This window comes from Cyprinodon tularosa, unplaced genomic scaffold, assembly GCF_016077235.1.
Source record: "Cyprinodon tularosa strain WSP-4 unplaced genomic scaffold, ASM1607723v1 ctg50, whole genome shotgun sequence".
NCBI classification, from domain to species: domain Eukaryota; kingdom Metazoa; phylum Chordata; class Actinopteri; order Cyprinodontiformes; family Cyprinodontidae; genus Cyprinodon; species Cyprinodon tularosa.
Window position 1 is genome coordinate 1,359,044 of NW_024039230.1, and position 19,273 is coordinate 1,378,316.

General features: G+C 38.6%; 1 protein-coding gene across 1 annotated transcript in view; it reads right to left on the minus strand.

Moving 5' to 3' along the window:
- The window catches only part of fto (FTO alpha-ketoglutarate dependent dioxygenase), a 182,233-nt gene that overhangs the window by 88,292 nt on the left and 74,668 nt on the right, over positions 1-19,273 (minus strand). The window contains exon 8 of the mRNA XM_038302975.1: positions 9,731-9,855. Within this exon, the coding sequence (XP_038158903.1) occupies positions 9,731-9,855 (125 nt within the window). The remainder of the gene's footprint in view (positions 1-9,730; positions 9,856-19,273) is intronic.

Here is a 19,273-nt window from a genome sequence, read left to right on the forward strand (position 1 = left end):
TTGTTGTTACATCTGCTACTTTCCTATTAATAGTGCATTTCAAGCTGGAAACAATTCATAAAATGTGAATTGATAGATGGATAGAAGAAGGGATGGAAGATTTACAGGTGTTGAGGTCTCCTCATAGCTGTCAAAAGCTTTCAAATTTACCCCAGAGGTGCTCCATCAGTTTAAAGTATCATAGAAAGTAATTTTTCCAAAGTTGACCCATGCATAGCATTACACAGTTCTACCCAGTCCCCACCTGTTGCTGTGCAATACGAGTCACCTATCAAATTTCATTGCACTTTCCCTTGTATTTATAACAAACATCATCTGTTTGAAAGCACTTTTACTGTTATGAAAAACTCTGGTGGTACAGTATGTAAACTAAATATGCACCATTTTTCCTCCCTGGACACTAAACTTCGTTCTCTTGCAAAAAAACTGAATTAACACACTGTGAGAGATGATTCAACAAACGATTATTCTACTTAAATACAAACTAGTCAGACATTCAATTGGCAGGTGAGGTGATTTCAGACATTAATATGGTAACAATTACAGTTATTTCAATTAATTCTGCAGCTCTATGTTTGTATTTCTATGAGCACCAAAATAGCAAAATGTTTTCTTGTTGGAGTCTATATAAAAATGAAAACAAAAATTTAAAAATACTATTTTTGCAGCAGTATAAAAATGTTGATGCTTTTATGTTAAAAATCAAAAGTCTGTACTGCTGTTTAATTAACATGATACCTTGGTATTTCGATTCAAGATCATCATACCACACAGCACAACCCTTGTTCACACTTCAAACAGAAAAGTATCCAAAAGAAGATATGATTATCTCTAAAAAAAAGTGTTAGCTCCTGAAAGACATCTTAATCTTTAAAAACTAATTCATAAATACACTGAGATCTCCATAATCCGAGTCCTAACTAGAGATGCACCGGTCAACTTTTTTTCCTGTTCCAATCCGATATGAAAACCTGGGCTGAGCGTATCGGCCGATATCCGATACCAATTCGACTGTTGAATAAATTAACAGTATATCTTGCCATGTGAGTTAAGGCTTTAGCCATGATATAAAAAATTGTTAAAAAAATAGTAACAAATCAATACAGATATAAGTATATTTTATATTATTCACTAATAAATAAGTAGCAATAACAAAGGAAAAACAGTTCCTTTTAAAGAGCAAAGGATTGGATCTCTGATATCGCTGATATCTGATCCAGGTATCGGATCAGAACATATTTAGTCCGCAGAGGAGATAATTCGCTCAGAGGAAATATGGAATTGTAATCATGAAATTTTTATTCCAGGTGTCCCTAAGATTTTCTTCTTTTTTTTAAGAATTATCTTCATAGCTTTTTGATTCTACTGATATGTCTGAACTCATTGTTTTACAGTAACGCACCTAAAATTCCTTAGTCTTATGATGCCTTTACTTTCAATTTTCTTTACTAAGATTACAAGTGAAAAAGGTTGATTAAGACTTTAAGTCATTAAAAAGTATAAAGGAAAGAAAACAAGTTGGACAACAGCTAAAAACTACAGATACACCAAGATATCACTGGCAGAGTCAGATGTCATCTTTGACAGACCTTGATCTGTAATAGAGTGGTCAGAATCTAAGAAATATCCAATAGTCAATGAACACACCAGGCATATTTTGAAAACAAAAATATAGCCGTTTCTAAGAAATAATGTTTACTATAAAGATTTTATAGTTAAAAAAAGTGACAATTTATCTTTTATTTGATCCAAAACCAAGAAAAACTCTCTGTCATCTATAACCTCTGAAAAGAAATAAAAATGAGTTAAAATGTGTTTATATGTCAGATGAGCCAAATTCTGTAAAAAAAATAAATACATAAAGAATTAAAGAAATGTTTATGCTTATTTACTGTACCAAGAAATTAAGGTTAAAGATTAAGTATGAAATGTGTCTTTTTGTCTTATTCAAAGCAAAACCTGGTTGCCTGATTTAATATTAAAAAACTGGATAATAACAAAAATCTGAAATCATCCTCATTTGCAGCTGTTTTCTCACTATCAAACATATTTTTAGGGCCCCATATGAACACATCTCCTACCAATCTAAGAAGTAAAATGAATTATATCACAAATAAAAGGGACATATTATTCTTAAACCATGTGACGTGTTACCAACCAGGTCCTCTCATTGTACTGTAAGCTGACGCACACACCCTGAGCTGTCCAACTGTTTCCGACGCCAAAGGTCAATGGCTGCTTTCACTCCTGCCATCCAGAACCTATAGATGGGTGGCTGGGGTTTGCCAAGTCAAGCACAAACCCTGCTTTAGGTCATAAACACCTCCGCCTGTCTCCATTTCTTTTTCTTTCTCTCCCACAGAGGTGAGTTTGGGTTTGCACTCTGTTAATCTTTCACTTCAGGTCGGCTCGCTTTTACACTGAGCCACAGGAGAACAGAGGCGGAGAATGAAAGAAGGGTAGTAAACGACAAAGAGTGGATAAAAGAGCAGGAAGAAAAAGCCATAGAGAGGGCCAGATGGGCACCTTCACAGTCCATTTATCAAACCCAATGTGGCCCTCCTCTCCCCTCCCTGCTGCTCTCATGTCCTAAACCCCCATGTAATTCTGTAATGATTTTCATTATCATATAATGACCTTACAAAGCCTACAGCAGTTTGCGTGGTCAGTACAAAACCCGCAGCTGTTCACTTCAGTGTTTGCTTGCCCACTGTGACAAAGCTTTTTGCACTGCTGTTTTTTTTTAAGCCAATTCTAGGTTCTGTACGGTCAGCAAAGGTTATCCCATCCAGAATTGCTTGAAGGAAGCAACAATATTAGCATCAAGACTAAAAAAAACAAACACACTACAGTTCAAAAACAAACAACAGAAAAAAAAAAGCACAACTGGGATCGCATAAATATGAAACACAATCTATGAATTTTTCAAATGTAAAACGTTGCTGATCCCAAAGGGATGTGCCATTTCCTATCCTAATAAGAGCCGTTCCCTTGAGGTGACGTCTTTCTCCTCAATCTGTGCTTCCTGTGTGGCATGCTGAACCGCTGGGCTGCGGCACAGTCACCCACCCACATAATAATCCATCTATTTCCAGGGTACTCTGGGGGCATTAACCGAAGGGACACGGAGGGCAGCATCTATCAAAGAATTTGCCGTATGCATCGGGAAAACCCAGTTACCAGAAAAGCTCATAAGAATAAAAAAGCTCTCATAACTTTGTTGGCTCCGAGTGAATGAATGGACCACTTCCACTCTCATGGGGCGCAAAGACATCACTCACTCTGAGGGCCTATAAGTCACTGGTGAAGAACTACTGGTCACCACATCCAATTTCTTTTCCTTTCTTTTCTGCTTCCTAAAAAAATGCAGCAGATGGAAAAATATATAAAAAAATTAACAGTAAACATGTACTGCTTCCAAAATTGTTACCATTCTGCAGCACAAACAGATATGCTGAGAAAAATCTATGGAAACAAAGAGAGAGAAAAAAAGATGCTGAAATCTTATAATGATGCACAAGAAGAAAGTTTTATACAAAAATGGTTTGAAAACATCCGATTGAATGGATTTAAAAAATCTCACTGTGTTTTGCAGCGTGTAAAATGAAATGTATATTTGTGACTGAGATGTTATGTGATGGCCAAGATGTTTTAAGAAGAAAATATCTTTTCACATGTGATTTTCCTTTCTATGTTTTCTGTGTTTGTTATTAGGCTGAGCAAAACTGCAAGTTCTCTATTTGCAGAATGCGTACCACAACCATGAAGCTGTTGTATAGCTCTGTAGCTCCTCCAGAGTTTCTCTCATTAGCGTTCAGCCTGTCTCTGTGTGGCTGTGGACAGCCCTATTTTGGTAGATTTACAGCTATACCAAAATCTTTCCATTGTCCAATAAGGAACTGACCAGTGCTATGGCACATGTTTACAGTTTTAGGTATTATTAACAATGATCTTATCCAGTTCAAACTTTTCTACAGGTTTCTAACTAAGCTATCTGCTGTAGACCTTTGTTTCTGCAACACTGCACTGCAAAAATTATCTCAAAATGAGTAAAAATGTCTTAAATTAAGGGTATTTACCCTTAATTTAAGCAGTTAAATAAGGTGATTTGCCATTGGAATTAGTATTTTTACTCTTAAAATAAGGTATCTAGATAAAATGCACTTGAAACAAGACAATGCAATTGTTTTTTTTCTTATTTTAAGTATAAATTGTCTTGTTCCATTGGCAAAGTTTCTCACTTAAATCCTTAATTCAAGAAAAACAATGCACTTATTTTAAGAAGAAATGACTTATTTAGATTTCATTTTTTTGCAGTGTGTTTGTTCACAGAGCCTCCAACAATCCTCTGAGGCCTTGGCAGAATGATTGCGTTCATGCCGGGATTAAAAAATACACAAAAATAATCTAGTAACTACATAGGTAAGGTTTTGAAGGTTGTCGGCTGCCCTGGTTTTCCTTTAGGAATAAACAAGCATTAAAAACTGTATAAATAAATAAATAAATAAATAAAAACATAAAAAATGGAATAAACAAGCATAGTTGTATAAATATTCACATCATATTTGGACAGTTTAATCTGACAGTGTCATTTTCCTTCTACTCCATAAGCTAGAGTTTTTGCTCATCTTTTGGCCCAAAGAAACCGTAACACAAACCTTAACCCCTAAAAAGGTAACGTTTAATCAGCACCAGTGCATCTCACTTAACATAGCGCATAGCCATCTGGTTAGGTTAGCACAAATGCTATCTGTTGACAACCACTTGACAGGACGACCCCTGTTTTTTATAAGAGGATAGTGAAGGCTGAGAACAAACACTGAAAATGCTTAAAGGGAGGAGAGGGTATCAGAAGAAGCCAGAGTTCAAACACATTGTGCATGAGTCCCCCCCCCAAACCAAAACTAATCTCATCAGTCTTCCACCGCCGATAGGGTAAACGTCCGTCTGTCCCGCAGACGAGCACTGAGCATTTCCTGTCCTGCTCTGTGATGTCCGCTGTCTGGATCTTAGATTCTAGAGTTAGAAACAGTCAGTAGGTGGTAACGGCGCTTTGTGGGTGGCGGGGGTCATGGTGCTGATGGTAGGATGGTTTCTAGCTTTCAGCACATGCAGTTGGAATGCACTATCAGAGGAGGACCCTCATCAGAGCTGTGAGGCTCTGGGCGTCGACACAGCAGAGTAAGGTGTCTGGAAACAGGCTGTTTACAAGGCTCATCTGGATAGGATGGAGCAAAGGGTCACATAGAGGAGACGGCTTAGCAAAAGAAGGAGCAACATGGAAAAAATAGAACACAGAGATGGGACCGTACGCAGTCTCTGGAAAATTTGAATTTTGACCAACAAAAAACAGCTCAAAGTGATGAAGTGAAATGAAAATAATAAATGGCCCAAGTGCCAATGATCCAACACTGCTGTTTGTTTTCAACCTCTTGCCTCTAAAGAAACCTATAAAAAAAAATCAGTTTTTAAAAGAAAAGACATAAAAGTTTATAAGTCATATAGAAAAGACAGGAAACATGTGCAAGAAGCTCTTTCAGTCAGGAAAGACATAAACTGGGCTTGTTGCTACATGAAAAATGTATATGATGCAAATATCCACCTGAAATACACCATTCCCAAACGCAAAATATTGTGGTGACATCATCATGCTGTGGGGATTCTTTACTGTTGCAAAAGAAGCTGGTGATAAAGGTTGGTAAGAAGAAAATCAGCATGAGCATCATCCCACTAAATACAAAGCGAGTTAGCAGCTACTTATCAACTGTGACTCCAAATTGGCTTCTTGACATAAATATATTAGCCAAACTCTTTAAATACACTACTTTATGAAGCCTTCACCCAAAAAACGGTTTACTAAAAGAACAGTCATATTGGTTGTTACATGTGGACCTGTCTTTATTTAAATTAAAAAACATTTTTTGAGTCCAAGGAAGGGCTGGGTTATGCTTGACGCATGTTCAGTCCACACAGAAGATGAGCCGTCTGTCACAACGTCTACAGCTTTAATACTCTGTGAGTCCTATCCCCTAATCTGGCTGGCTTTCACAATAGGTTGACAGAGGGGGTACCTATGGGCTAAATTACATGATCACTAGATGTTTCCCCCGCTGGTAGGAGTATGGAGCTAGATCAGTCTTAATTTTCACCAATACACATATGCGATTCATATACACGCACAGAACGATTCACACAAGATCAACACGTGGACAGAACAAGATTCACCAAAGCATTTATGGTTCATAAACAATTATAAATTAAATTTGAAGGTACCAGTGGTCTTTAACTTCACTGCATTTGTGTATGGATTTGTGAGACTGTGCCTCAATACACAAATGCATTTTTTAAGCAGGGATAGTTTGCCTCCAATCACAAAGCTATAAGCCAATCACAAAAAAGTACTCCACGTAGGAGGACCCCCAGATCCCACATCCTTCGTATCCGCACCTCTCTGCCTAGCTCACGTATTTTGTGCTGAGCACTTGCACACTCATTTTAATCGATAAGAGTAGTTTGACATCCACCGTAACTCCTTCAAACGTCACTGTCCACGTACGTCTTCTCCGTCCTTCACCGTCAAAATAAGAAGCCGACCTATTTATAGCTCCACTCCGAGCATAATTCTTATATATATTCCCAACAACTAAGACCCTTTATTTAAATTATTGGTACTTCAACATAACAGGAAGCAGATTTCTCATCTCCAATCAAAATATTTTAGACCGGGAGGCTTAAAAGTTTAATCAAATCAAGTCCTTCCAGGAGCTCCTCTCACAACTTCAAAAGAAACTTCTTATTGCAGGCATGGGTGAAGAGATGCTGAGTTTGGAGATAGAGAACAAACCAATTTTGTATTATTATTGTATTATTACAAAGATCCACAATGAAAAGAAAATGTTTCGGCAGAATTATGTGTGATTGATGCTGATGGTGAGATTTAATAATGTCATATTAAATGAAGCGTCTATTACTGCATGTTTTTCTCATATGAATTAAATAATCATATAGAGCATGCTCTCCTCGAGCTCCAAGGAAGTCAGAGCGGAGGAAGACGGGAGGAGCTGTGGAGACTGTAGGCTCTGCTTTGCGTAGACGGTCTGGAATGGACTTTGGCAGAGAAGAGGATGTGGGATCTAGGGGTAATTCATCTCACGTGGAGCACTTTCTTGTGATTGGCTTACCATCCCTGCTTAAAAAATACATTTGTGCATCAATGGTCGTCAGGGCAGTTTAAAGAAATCCACACACAAATGCAGTGAAGTTTAAAGACCACAGATTTTTCGTAATTTCATTTATAATTTTTACGTAGAAGAAATACTTTGGTGAATCGTGTTCTGTGCATGTGTGGATCTTGTGTGCTTGCGTGAATGGTGCTCTGCGTGTTTGGATCCTGTACTGTTTGTGTGTGGATTTTTTTGTACTTATGTAAATCGTTTTGTGCATGTGTGGATCTGTATTTGTGAAAATTGAGACCGATCTAACTACATATAGTGTTTGTTCGCCATGTTTTTCTGCAACAATCTTTCTGTGTGGTTACAAATTTTGTGGTACATGTATTTGAAAGGCCCAGTCAGATCCAGACCTCAATCCAACTGAGAACTTTTGTACAACTAATGTCCACAAACACTTTAGTTACTAAATATGCCCACAAAGACCAAGACCTGAGACCAAGACATGACCAAGACCTTTAGAGCCTGAGTCCAAGACCTCCTATGGTCTGGGCCTTGATCTCAATCTAGGCATCTAAATGTCTCGGCCTCGTCTCGGTTCTCCTTGTTCTTAGTTTGTGGGGTCTTGACTACAACACCACTTTTGATATCCTTATTCATTTAAAATTGTGTAAACCACACATTATTTTATTAGGTTAAAAGTCTATTAGATATTAGTGCTTTTGCCATAGGCTTTAATTGAAATATGGTGCTTATATTTGGACTGAAACTCTTGACCTTTGATTAATCTAAGGTCTAGGTGAATGAAAGCGTTGAAGAGAAAATCTATCACAGTATTTGTGTATGTCCTTGCTGGCATTGAGGTAGAGGGTGACTGAGAAAATGAACAGCTAAAATAATACTGTGGGGCATGCATGGGGCCCTTCCTTATCTAAATGAATGGCCAGCACTCTAATCCCTTTGCTTTCTGGTTTTATCAGCAGGGAAGGAAGTGAGTGGTCCTATCTGAGACATACGTGTGGCTGTGATAGCTGCCAGGCCTGAGCGCCACGAAACACACGGCGACCACGCCTAGGAATTCACACTAAGCTCTTCAGAAGGAACCTTTGATGAATCAACCTGGAAGTGATGGGATTTTTTTCTGATGATGATGTAATACGATGATCACAGATGAATGTGTGTGAACTAAACAGAATTGCTCACTATAGGATGAACTGGGCTGCGTGTTTTGTTTCTTCTTAAGCACTCAATTATGTTTTTAAATAAAAATTGCGTCAGTTATTGGGAACTGAATGCCTAAAGAATACTCACACTCTGGGTTTTGATTATTGTTGCCAAAGACAGTAAATTAGTTATGGTAATGTGTTTACTTGAGGCAAACCAGAGCAAAACAAGCTTAAAATTTCAAAGCACCAGTACTTAGATTTGTACTTTGGAATTGGGGTATTCACATCAGACTTCAGGTCAATTTTCAGTGCATTCTTGTGTTCTGGTTATCATTGGTTATCATGGTTGTCGTTTTCATTGTCGCACTGTTCTCCTGTGTTCACTTCATATATTTTTTTCATATTTTTCTTCTCAGTTTATGATTTTAAACATTAAATTGTCAATATACAATATATAATACACAGTAACAAGATTCTGAACATGTTTTTAAAAGAAAAGTCTGGTTGGACAATTGGAAAGGTAAGGTAACTCATTTATTTTTTTCACTTTTACCCAATGTATTACAACATCCAAATGCAATGCACGTCAGTTTAACTATAGCTCTAATAATTTTCAATGGTGAAGTCCTCACAAAATCTTAAATAATTGTTGTTGATTGCAGATGTTTCTAGTAGTTCCCATTGACTTTGCCTGTAAAGTGGGGAGAATGGCACTAGGCTTATCGCACCTTGACGTCACTGCTGGAAGATGTCATGAGTGAGATGTTACTATATTTGGGCAAAAATGGCCGCTCCAAGACTCAGTGATCCTGACGAAAAATTGTTTTAATTTTTTTACTGATTACACTGACTTCATTAAATCACGGCGAACGTATTATTTTTAAGTATAGATCGTGACCCATTGGTTATTCCTTCCTGACCGGTCTTTTCCTTTAATGCCAGCAATACAATTTAAGATCGGATCTAAACCAATCGATTTTTGAAATTTGAATCAATACCCAGCGTTACTAACAAGCAATATCGTCATGATTTTATTTGCTTTAACTATAAAGTATCGAAAAAGGAAAATGGAAACCTTTCACATTTTTTTACATTTTAGGCCTATTTTTGATCAACCAATTTCTATTCATCAATCCATAGAAAGATCTACTCTAGATAATGAATCAGCAGATTTTTTTTACAGGGTCCTTATATTATAAGGAGTCCATGCAACCTTTCCATGTGCCATTCCTAGAAAATGTCTGTCTTTCCCACATGGAATTTGACTGTTTCCTGGTCGGACACTTATATCTGTGAATGATGGTCTACGTCAATACTTAGACAGGGTTGTTTACCTTTCTAAACCTTTGCTTAGAGAAAAGAGTCGGGGATAAAAATTGAGGTACACGGTCTTACCTGTCTCTCCATGTCTGCCTCTGCTGGTGCCTGTCTGTCAGAGCAGACAGCAGCGTTTCTGCCATCTCTCTCCTTCCTTCCTCCTCTTGGCCTTCCTCCTCCACTGTAGCCAGGAAAAGCATGGTCTGAGAATAACAAGACATAAGAATATAAATGATTAAGCAGTCTCATAATGAGCAGCAGTCTCAAAGTAAAACAACGGACACATAAATAAGGTCTTACATCCAATAAAAAAAGGAGCTATCATGTTTAATTAATATCACCCAGGATGATTAAATGCATGGAATTAGGTAGAAACACAACCTGAAGTGATTGGAAGAACCCTTGAGCTTCTATTCTCAGAGTAGAATTACACAGCTTGAAGCTGAGACTCAATTATAACATCCTCGGGACGCAGCATACAGTAAGTCTAGTATAAAGTCAGTTTCACATCAGAGGATGGGCAAATTACACCCAATATTAGAGTGTGAGTCAATTAATCGCGTCCTGCACAGCACGGTGTAATGTGTGAGTATCCCCCTGTTGAACATGAATTACAGGCCAGCTTAGAGTGTGACGTGGCACATCACTGCTAATCAGAGACATCCTGGCAAACCTTCGCCTCTGAGTCTTCTGCAGCCTCTAAGCTGGTAGAGAGGGAGTCAAACGAAAAAGGATCTGGCAGCCCAAATTAAATGCAGCGCTGTCAGCTGCAGTCGAATCCCTCTTCCTCTTTACCCGTCACACATTTTCTCCCTCTCTGAATATCCTTAAATGCCTCCCCCCTCAGCAGAACCTCTGAGAAGTGATGGATCTGTAACTGTGACTGACTCTGACGCCTTGTTAAGAACAGTCTCTTCCTGTCACATCCACCAGTCAAGCATGTTCATTTCTTCCCATTAACCATGACTCCCCTTCCCAGTCATCCAACCTACCTTTCAAAAAAACTACAATATGAGAGAACCTTCATTTCTTTCTCGTCACCTTTTCTTAATCCTTTTCTGACAATCTACCTGTCTGTCTTAATTCATGTGACTATGGCTTTGATTGTCTGCGTGCGTGTTTCCAAAGGAGACGGGTAATATGCTTACTTCCCTGTGCACCCCGCAGGACAGGTGTCAAAACACGTAGCGGTGTGTGAATGATTACACCCGACTCGGAGGAGACACCAAAGATTACAGTGACCAGGAGGAGGCAGGGCCGGCTGTACTCCCTCTGCAAACTGTGTTGTTCGCTTTGGATCAAACTCTGTCCTCCTAGGATGAGTGACGTGCTGAGAAAGTACCGCAAAGTGCATTCAGACTGTATCACAGCCCCAGCTGGTAGACATCAAATTTCCGTGCTGCCTTTGTAACGCCCCATCAGCGTTTACCTTGGAACGCGGCGGAGCAGAGCAGAGTGATTCGCTGTTGATATGAAACCTGCTCTGTTGTGATTCCGAGCATGTTTCAACTCATTTCAAAGTTAACTTACCAACAAGATGTATGAAAAGAAAAGGAAGGATTAGAAAAAATATAGCAGGTAGAAGGTGGGGTATAGGATTTCTATAAAAACAGCGGCGAGGGATGGTTCCAAGCAAGGTTCTGTCATGATCCAGTATAAAGATAAAATGTCACTTCTTCAATAACTGACTGTGTGTACACTTCTGAACAGTGCTGAAAAAAAGTTTTACTACCCTCAACTTTTTTCTATATTGCTACCAAAGATTAACAGAGTTTCCGCAGATCATTAAAAATCATTAACTTATTATTTTTTGAATTAAGGCCTTAATTGGCATTAAAATTCATTAAATGTGATTATTGTGGCATTTATAATGCTTTAAAAAAAGTTAATAAAAACAATTTTGTCAGATATATTATATTGCGATATATTTGCGCAGAATTGCTGCTGGTTGATCGTAAAGCCATACAGTATGTTCGGAAGAGAAGCTCAAGGCGGAGAAAAATCTAGAGAATGGGTAAAATGCAAATTTCAATGAATTTTGCTGAAAAAAAAGCAATTCGTGACATGGCTGCAGCCTGTTGACGGTTACTTTTTAATGGCATTAAAATGATTCCTAGCATTAAAAAGCATTAAATTAGAGTTACTCATTCCTGTATAAACTCTGATTAAGATATGCTGTTGATCTCAGGATCTGCAGGAATCCGCTGTCATTCAATTATTTGATGTCCATCCATTTGTCAGAACACCCCGGAGATTTATTTTAATAACTTTAAAAATAATCAAAAAGATTCCTATTTTTCAGGAATTTAACTCAGTCTCTTATATCTAACAGTTTGTTGAGTCTTTGGAAATGTTGATATTTATAGCTGACAGCTAATGCTAAAAAGAAAATGTCCAAGAAGCAGTCACATCCCACAAAGTCCTTCAGCCAAACATTTTGATCAAAAAAATTTAGTAAAAGGACAACAACAGCTCTAGGCTTGAGAGTATTTTGTAGCCACAAATGAATTGGGAATCTCCGGGAAAAATAAAAAAATATTTTGTACTCCCTACAGGTGCTGGTCATAAAATTAGAATATCATGAAAAAGTAGATTGATTTCAGTAATTCCATTTAAAAAGTGAAACTTGTATATTATATTCATACATTACATACAAACTCATATATTTCAGATGTTTATTTTGTTTAATTTTGATGATTACAAATGACAACAAATGAAAATCTCAAATTCATCATATCAGAAAATTAGAATATTACTGAAGACCAATAAAAACAAAGGATTTATAGAAATGTTGGCCAACTGAAAAGTATGAACATGAAAAGTATGAGCATGTACAGCACTCAGTATTTAGTTGGGCCTCCTTTGGCCTGTATTACTGCAGCAATGCGGCGTGGCATGGAGTCGATCAGTCTGTGGCACTGCTCAGGTGTTATGATAGCCCAGGTTGCTCTAATAGTGGCTTTTAGCTCTTCTGAATTGTTGGGTCTGGTGTATTGCATCTTCTTCTTCACAATACCCCATAGATTTTCTATGGGGTTAAGGTCAGGAGAGTTTGCTGGCCAATTAAGAACAGGGATACCATGGTCCTTCAACCAGGTACTGGTAGCTTTGGCACTGTGTGCAGGTGCCAAGTCCTGTTGGAAAATGAAATCTGCATCTCCAAAAAGTTGGTCAGCTGCAGGAAGCATGAAGTGCTCTAAAACTTCCTGGTATGTGGCTGCGTTGACCCTGGACCTCAGAAAACACAATGGACCAACACCAGCAGATGACATGGCACCCCAAACCATCACTGACTGTGGAAACTTTACACTGGACTTCAAGCAACGTGGATGAAGTGCCTCTCTTCTTTTCCTCCAGACTCTGGGACCTTGATTTCCAAAGGAAATGCAAAATTTACTTTCATCAGAGAACATGACTTTGGACCACTCACCAGCAGTCCAGTCCTGTTTCTCTTTAGCCCAGGCAAGACGCTTCTGACGCTGTCTGTGGTTCAAGAGTGGCTTGACACAAGGAATGCGACAGCAGAAACCCATGTCTTTCATACGTCTGTGTGTGGTGGTTCTTGAAGCACTCACTCCAGCTGCAGTCCACTCTTTGTGAATCTCCCCCACATTTTTGAAGGGGTTTTGTTTCACAATCCTCTCCAGGGTGCGGTTATCTCTCTTGCTTGTACACTTTTTTCGACCACATCTTTTCCTTCCCTTCGCCTCTCTATTAATGTGCTTGGACACTGAGCTCTGTGAACAGCCAGCCTCTTTAGCGATGACCTTTTGTGTCTTGCCCTCCTTGTGCAAGGTGTCGATGGTCGTCTTTTGGACAACTGTCAAGTCAGCAGTCTTCCCCATGATTGTGTAGCCTATAGAACTAGACTGAAAGACCATTTAAAGGCTTTTGCAGGTGGTTTGAGTTAATTAGCTGATTAGAGTGTGGCACCAGGGGCCATCAATTTTGAACCTTTTCACAATATTCTAATTTTCTGATATGATGAATTTGAGATTTTCATTTGTTGTCATTTGTAATCATCAAAATTAAACAAAATAAACATCTGAAATATATGAGTTTGTATGTAATGTATGAATATAATATACAAGTTTCACTTTTTAAATGGAATTACTGAAATCAATCTACTTTTTCATGATATTCTAATTTTATGACCAGCACCTGTATATTAACCTCCTCCTGCAAAAGATGTAACTGCTGTCAATGGTCTAAAGTTTTCGTTTTAGATGGAAGTAATTTTGCCTATTGTTTGGGAATCAAAGCATAGGAGCCTTCAAGACGAATAATCCGTTATGCTTGAGATCCTTAGTGAAATTTCTAGCACCAAAGAAGTGTTAGGGAGCCATGTTGTCTGCTGGTTTAAGGTCAGAGCAATTGTCTGCTGTTAACGGAGAAGACAGTTGTTGAGTTTAGGAGGCTTTTGAGGCCTGGATGACAATGGATCATACGGCAGTTAAGTGACCAAACAAAAAAAAACAAATATATTCCCTTTTAAATAATCAAGAACTGCAAAGAAAATCATATAAATATTCCATTGTATGCAAACTATCTCGTTGATCACTTTAGACTACAGAAAAGAACTACATGCCAATGCTATTTTTCTATTTTTTTCCCCCCTTATATCTCATTGCTTATTTTTTTGTATCTGATTCTGTCTGGTTGTTTGCAGCAGAGCGCCCTCTCACTGAAACCTTGTGCATGTGTGGCTGCATGGCCAATCATGTGCACATATGATCTTCTGTTTAAAACAGAGTGCTGAGAGAGGCCTTCAGGTTTAGCCTCAGGCTGATCCCCAGGCCATTCAGGAACCCCACTGCTTGTTTACTGGTCAAGCTCGGCTTTTGCCAGACCTCAGTCCTTTATCGTTTGGCTTATGTTAGCACAAATCAGCCCCTTTTTTACTTCTATTTACCCCTCGATGACAGTAGCTGTCCTCACAGTTCACCTCTATGAGCCCAGTGCTGACCACAGATGTCCCACTGACCCTGGCCACGTCCTGAGGTGAATCAGAGGACACGGGGAACCTGCGTACCTCTCTTTCTGCCAAATTCAGCTTGGTCTATTTTACAACACGATCGGCATAAACATTTCCGTCCCTCTGCAGAGGCAGGATAGGTAAACAAACACACAGGCAAGCTAAGGTGGTGTTTTCGTTCGTGGAGAGAGCTAGAGTGATGATAGCGTTCCAAGTGGAGGCTGGCTGGAGGGCAGCCTGGGGCAGCTCACTAACACCTCGAGTCAGGACTGTATCTTAACACCAACAAGCATCTGTCTATTCGATCACATTTCTATCCTATAACAATGTGTCACTCATTCAACACGGAATAACACAATGGGAAGATTGTTGCTGCACACAGTGCAACATGATGTAAAGCTTCACAGAATAGCTGTCTCTGATTACACAATGGCCAAGTAGCTTTGAAGGTATTGATGTTTGGAAAAAGATTCTGCAGCACTAAAAGTTAGCACTCCACAAAACTTAGGTCTTCTCTGGCTATCAGAATGTTTTAAAAACTTATCAACACCCGACTGAATGCTTAAGATGATGCCATGTGAGACCAAAGGTACCCGAGGAGATTTTTTAGGCCAGAATTGACCAACATAGTAACAGATGAGTAACTAAAAATGAGGTAAACACTAAAAAAATCAAGGGTTTTGGATTTCACACAATGTTGCATCCAGAGAACGTTTGTGTATCTAAAACTGCAGTTCTACACATGTATTCCACTGCAACTTCAGAAAGACGGAGCCAAAGAGCATTCCAGAAAATTTGGGGGGGGGGGGTGGCGGCCTAGTGGTTAGGGCATAGGGCTTTGAATCCTGAGGTTGTGAGTTTGATCCCCCACTCCCACAGACTGCCACTCTGAGTCCCTGAGCAAGACTTGCTCCCCGGGCGCCACACAATGGCAGCTCAGGGCTCACCAAGGGGATGGGTTAAATGCAGAGAAGTAATTTCCCTCTGGGATTATAGAAAATCAAAAAAAATAAATAAATAAAACTGCTGCCATTTTTTACCTCAAACATTTATGGATGCAAAGACTGTTTTAGGTCATGCCAGATTTTGGCCAAAACACATTCCAATGTTTTTTTTTTAACTATTGAAAGGAGGGCATGTTATCAATCTTTAGATATTAGCCTTGCTGCTTCAGTTTCAGTTTAAGTCACAAACTGACGGCAATCTGTTCTTATTTACGAGAGGGAAGAACAATTACAGTTCCATTATACCTAGTATGCCACGCACCTGCAAACTCAACATGATGTTGTTTTAAGAAATGGTGTTTGTTGTTGGACTTATCCAACTCTTGGATAAATATCTATACATCTATTTAAGCATCTTAAGTTACTTTAAAATCATTGTTTCATCTGCCCAATTCAATTCCGTTTATTTATATAGAGCCAAATCATGACAAATCATCTCTGAGGAATATCAACCCGATCATCCAGTCAGATTGGTTCAAAGTTTTCTATTTAAGGAGAACCAGCTGACTGCATCGACTCGTTGACTCGACAGCAATTCCTCACACCAAGCCAGCTTGTAGCGACAGTGGAGAGGAAAACTCCCTTTTAACAGGAAGAAACCTCAAGCAGAACCAGGCTCAATGTGAGCGGCCATCTGCTGAGGTTGACTAGTGTTCAAGGAGACAGAAGCAGACAAACAGAAAAAAAGCGGAGATACAAAAGGTAACTGTCATCCTGCTCCACAGGTGGCCTCGTCCAGGTGGATGAGCTCCAAGCCAATTCTGCTAGTCACAGTAAAATAAACAGAACTACACTGAAAGCAGGCCAAGCTCCAACATCTATAAAGCAAGGTTAATGGCAGCAGCACAGCTGATATTTCTCCCCGCGATTATATCACAACCAAACAGCAACAGACCAGATGAGGCTAATATGATGAGACAAAGCAGGGAGCATAAAGTTAGAGGTCAAACTAAAAAATACTGCAGAATGGGACAATAGAGATAGAATGCAGAATGATGAAAAGGGGTCCCTATGTCCTCCAGCAGTCCAAGCCTATAGCAGCATAACTATAGAGATGCCTTAAGAATGATATCTTTATTTCAAATAGAACATAATATTGTTTAGATACCATGACTGAAGACAAAACACGTGGATCCATCTAACCATATCTTGTGATTTAATTTGATCATTTCATATACCTAGGGAACATAATAATATTGTGTGAATATCAGCTGTCAACATCAAAACAATAGCAGGTATCCTAAAGTTGAAAATGAGGCATGAGCAGTTTTATCTGGAAAAACTGAGAGACAGATTGATCTTTAAAGTTAAGGAACAGATGTGCAAGACCTTATCAAAATGTTTCTGATGTGAGAAATTTAGTTCTCTGAAGTTATTTGTTTCCTGATCACACAGCAGACACTGTGGGTTCATATAGGTTGTCTGTTTGCCAAACAAGAATGTGTTCTATCAACTGGTCTGTTAGCCAATAAACATATCCGTACAATATGAAAGCATAAATAAATCAGTGAAACATTTTAAAAAAAAGCAATTTCACACAACACAGGAGCCAATGTATCATTATATGTAGAAAATCCACAGAAGTTAAGAACAAGAACTAGGCAGATAGGTCACACTATATGAGATATCCAGAGGTCACAGAATCAAACCAGACTTTTCTGTTTTACTTGATGAAATACTCTGGAGCAGAATTGAGCTGTATTTATGTAAGGGGACTGATTAATCTTGAATTAACCCAACACTGTAGATTGCTGCTCAAGCAAAAGCTCTGTGTGCATATAATGTCCACTACTGAATTAAGTAAATCCAACATATTTAATAGGGTGAGTGTGGCTCATAAACTGGAACCCGTTGGTCCAATATAATTTGAAAAATCAAAATTAACTCAGGATTAAACAAAGCAACCAAAAGTTTTCCTTCACAGGACCAGATTGATTTTGAAAGTACTGTATATATACTTGGTCATTTTTCATGTTGCAGATAGTCAATAGTGTGACAGATGTATGAGAAACAATCTTGGAACAATCTATCTAGCTTTAGCCATCTTTCAGATGTTTTTGGTGGAATACCACCATCTACTTTAATGAAAAGATATTTAATCCATCTTGATTGAGATTATTTTAAATATTATCAACGAACTGACCTACTGATTTAGTCCTCTAACAATCAACATTCTTGGATGATTTCAACAGGCAACATTCCTCCATAACTTGACCTCAATGAGCAGAATGTTGCCAATGTGGACGTTTTCCACTGTTTCCGCTCAGCTGCCCCAACACCTGATTTCAATGGCCTTGGGAGTGAGAGTTTACCAAATTCACAGCTGCCTGTATCTTCCTCTCCCCCTTAATACAGGAAACCAATATCACTTTGACCGCCAGTGGGAAAAAAAGGCATCAGCCACCTTGCTTTGGGTAATGGATAGCTTGTGCTTACTGATATAAACAACAAGGGAGCTGTGATCCTGTCAAGGCCATTTCCACTCTCAGCAAGTGGTTTATGTGTCTGTGCTTCTTTCTACCACAGTTACCTTGCACTTTTCAGCAGTGAAACAACTATAGTATCTGGGAAAGAAGTACACTCTGACCAAAGACACTTTTTCCTAATATCACACCACAGTTACAAAAAAGATGTGCTTGTAAACGTAGGTGTATTTTCTCCCATCCGGCTGCTGTCACGTGATTAAAGAAGGTTCTAAATTGAGAAATATCTAAAATTAAGTTTGCTCTGCTTCCAATATGAGAGATTGGTTGATGATGTATGTGTGTAGGTGTTCACTGTGCGCATGTGAGTGACTGAAGGCAAAAAGAAGGATGATTGTCAACACTTCCAAGTAAGGATTGTATTACAGATTTTATAGCAGTACCATTTATGATTTATCAAAAGGAATGAAGAAGACATAGAAGTTACACAACAATGTTCTCTAAAATTTGATGGCACATAAAACATTTTTTTATTTGCATACCCTATTTTTTATTCTGCTACATTTATTACATAGTGTTCAATAAATGATAAGTGTTTTTAATTAAGAGTAATTTTCATTTGAATGTGCCTTAATGGAGACATCCATGTTTGTCAAACAACACTGCCACCTACCTGTTTGTGAAATCACGGTGCGGTATCGGCTGTTGAGCAAGTCCCAGTGCTGTATCTGGTGTTTGTCAATACGTGCTATTATCAGTCGTTATCTTGAAAACATTCTTCTTAGAAATGTTGGCTACATATTACGTATTTTCTCTCTGGCCAGAAGTTCAATGGCAAATCCTCCCTCTTCATGTTGGCAATCCGAGACAAACTGGAGGATCATGAATTGGAAAGGTGAAATAACTAAATTTTTTTCACTTTTAGGTGATGTATTACAACATCCAACTGCCATGCACGTGGGCATTGTTACTTTAGCAACAGTTCTCATGAATTTCAATGGTGAAGTCCTCTCAAAATGTAAAATAATTGTTGGTAATTGCATTTTTATATAATAGTTCCCATTGATTTTGCTTGTAGAGCGGGGAGAATTGCGCTAGGCTTACCGCACCGTGACGTCACTGCTGGAAGTGTCAGGAGTGAGGTGTTACTATATCTGGGCATAAATGGCCGCTCCCAGACTTAGTGATCGTGACAAAAAGTATTATTTTTACTTTCTCA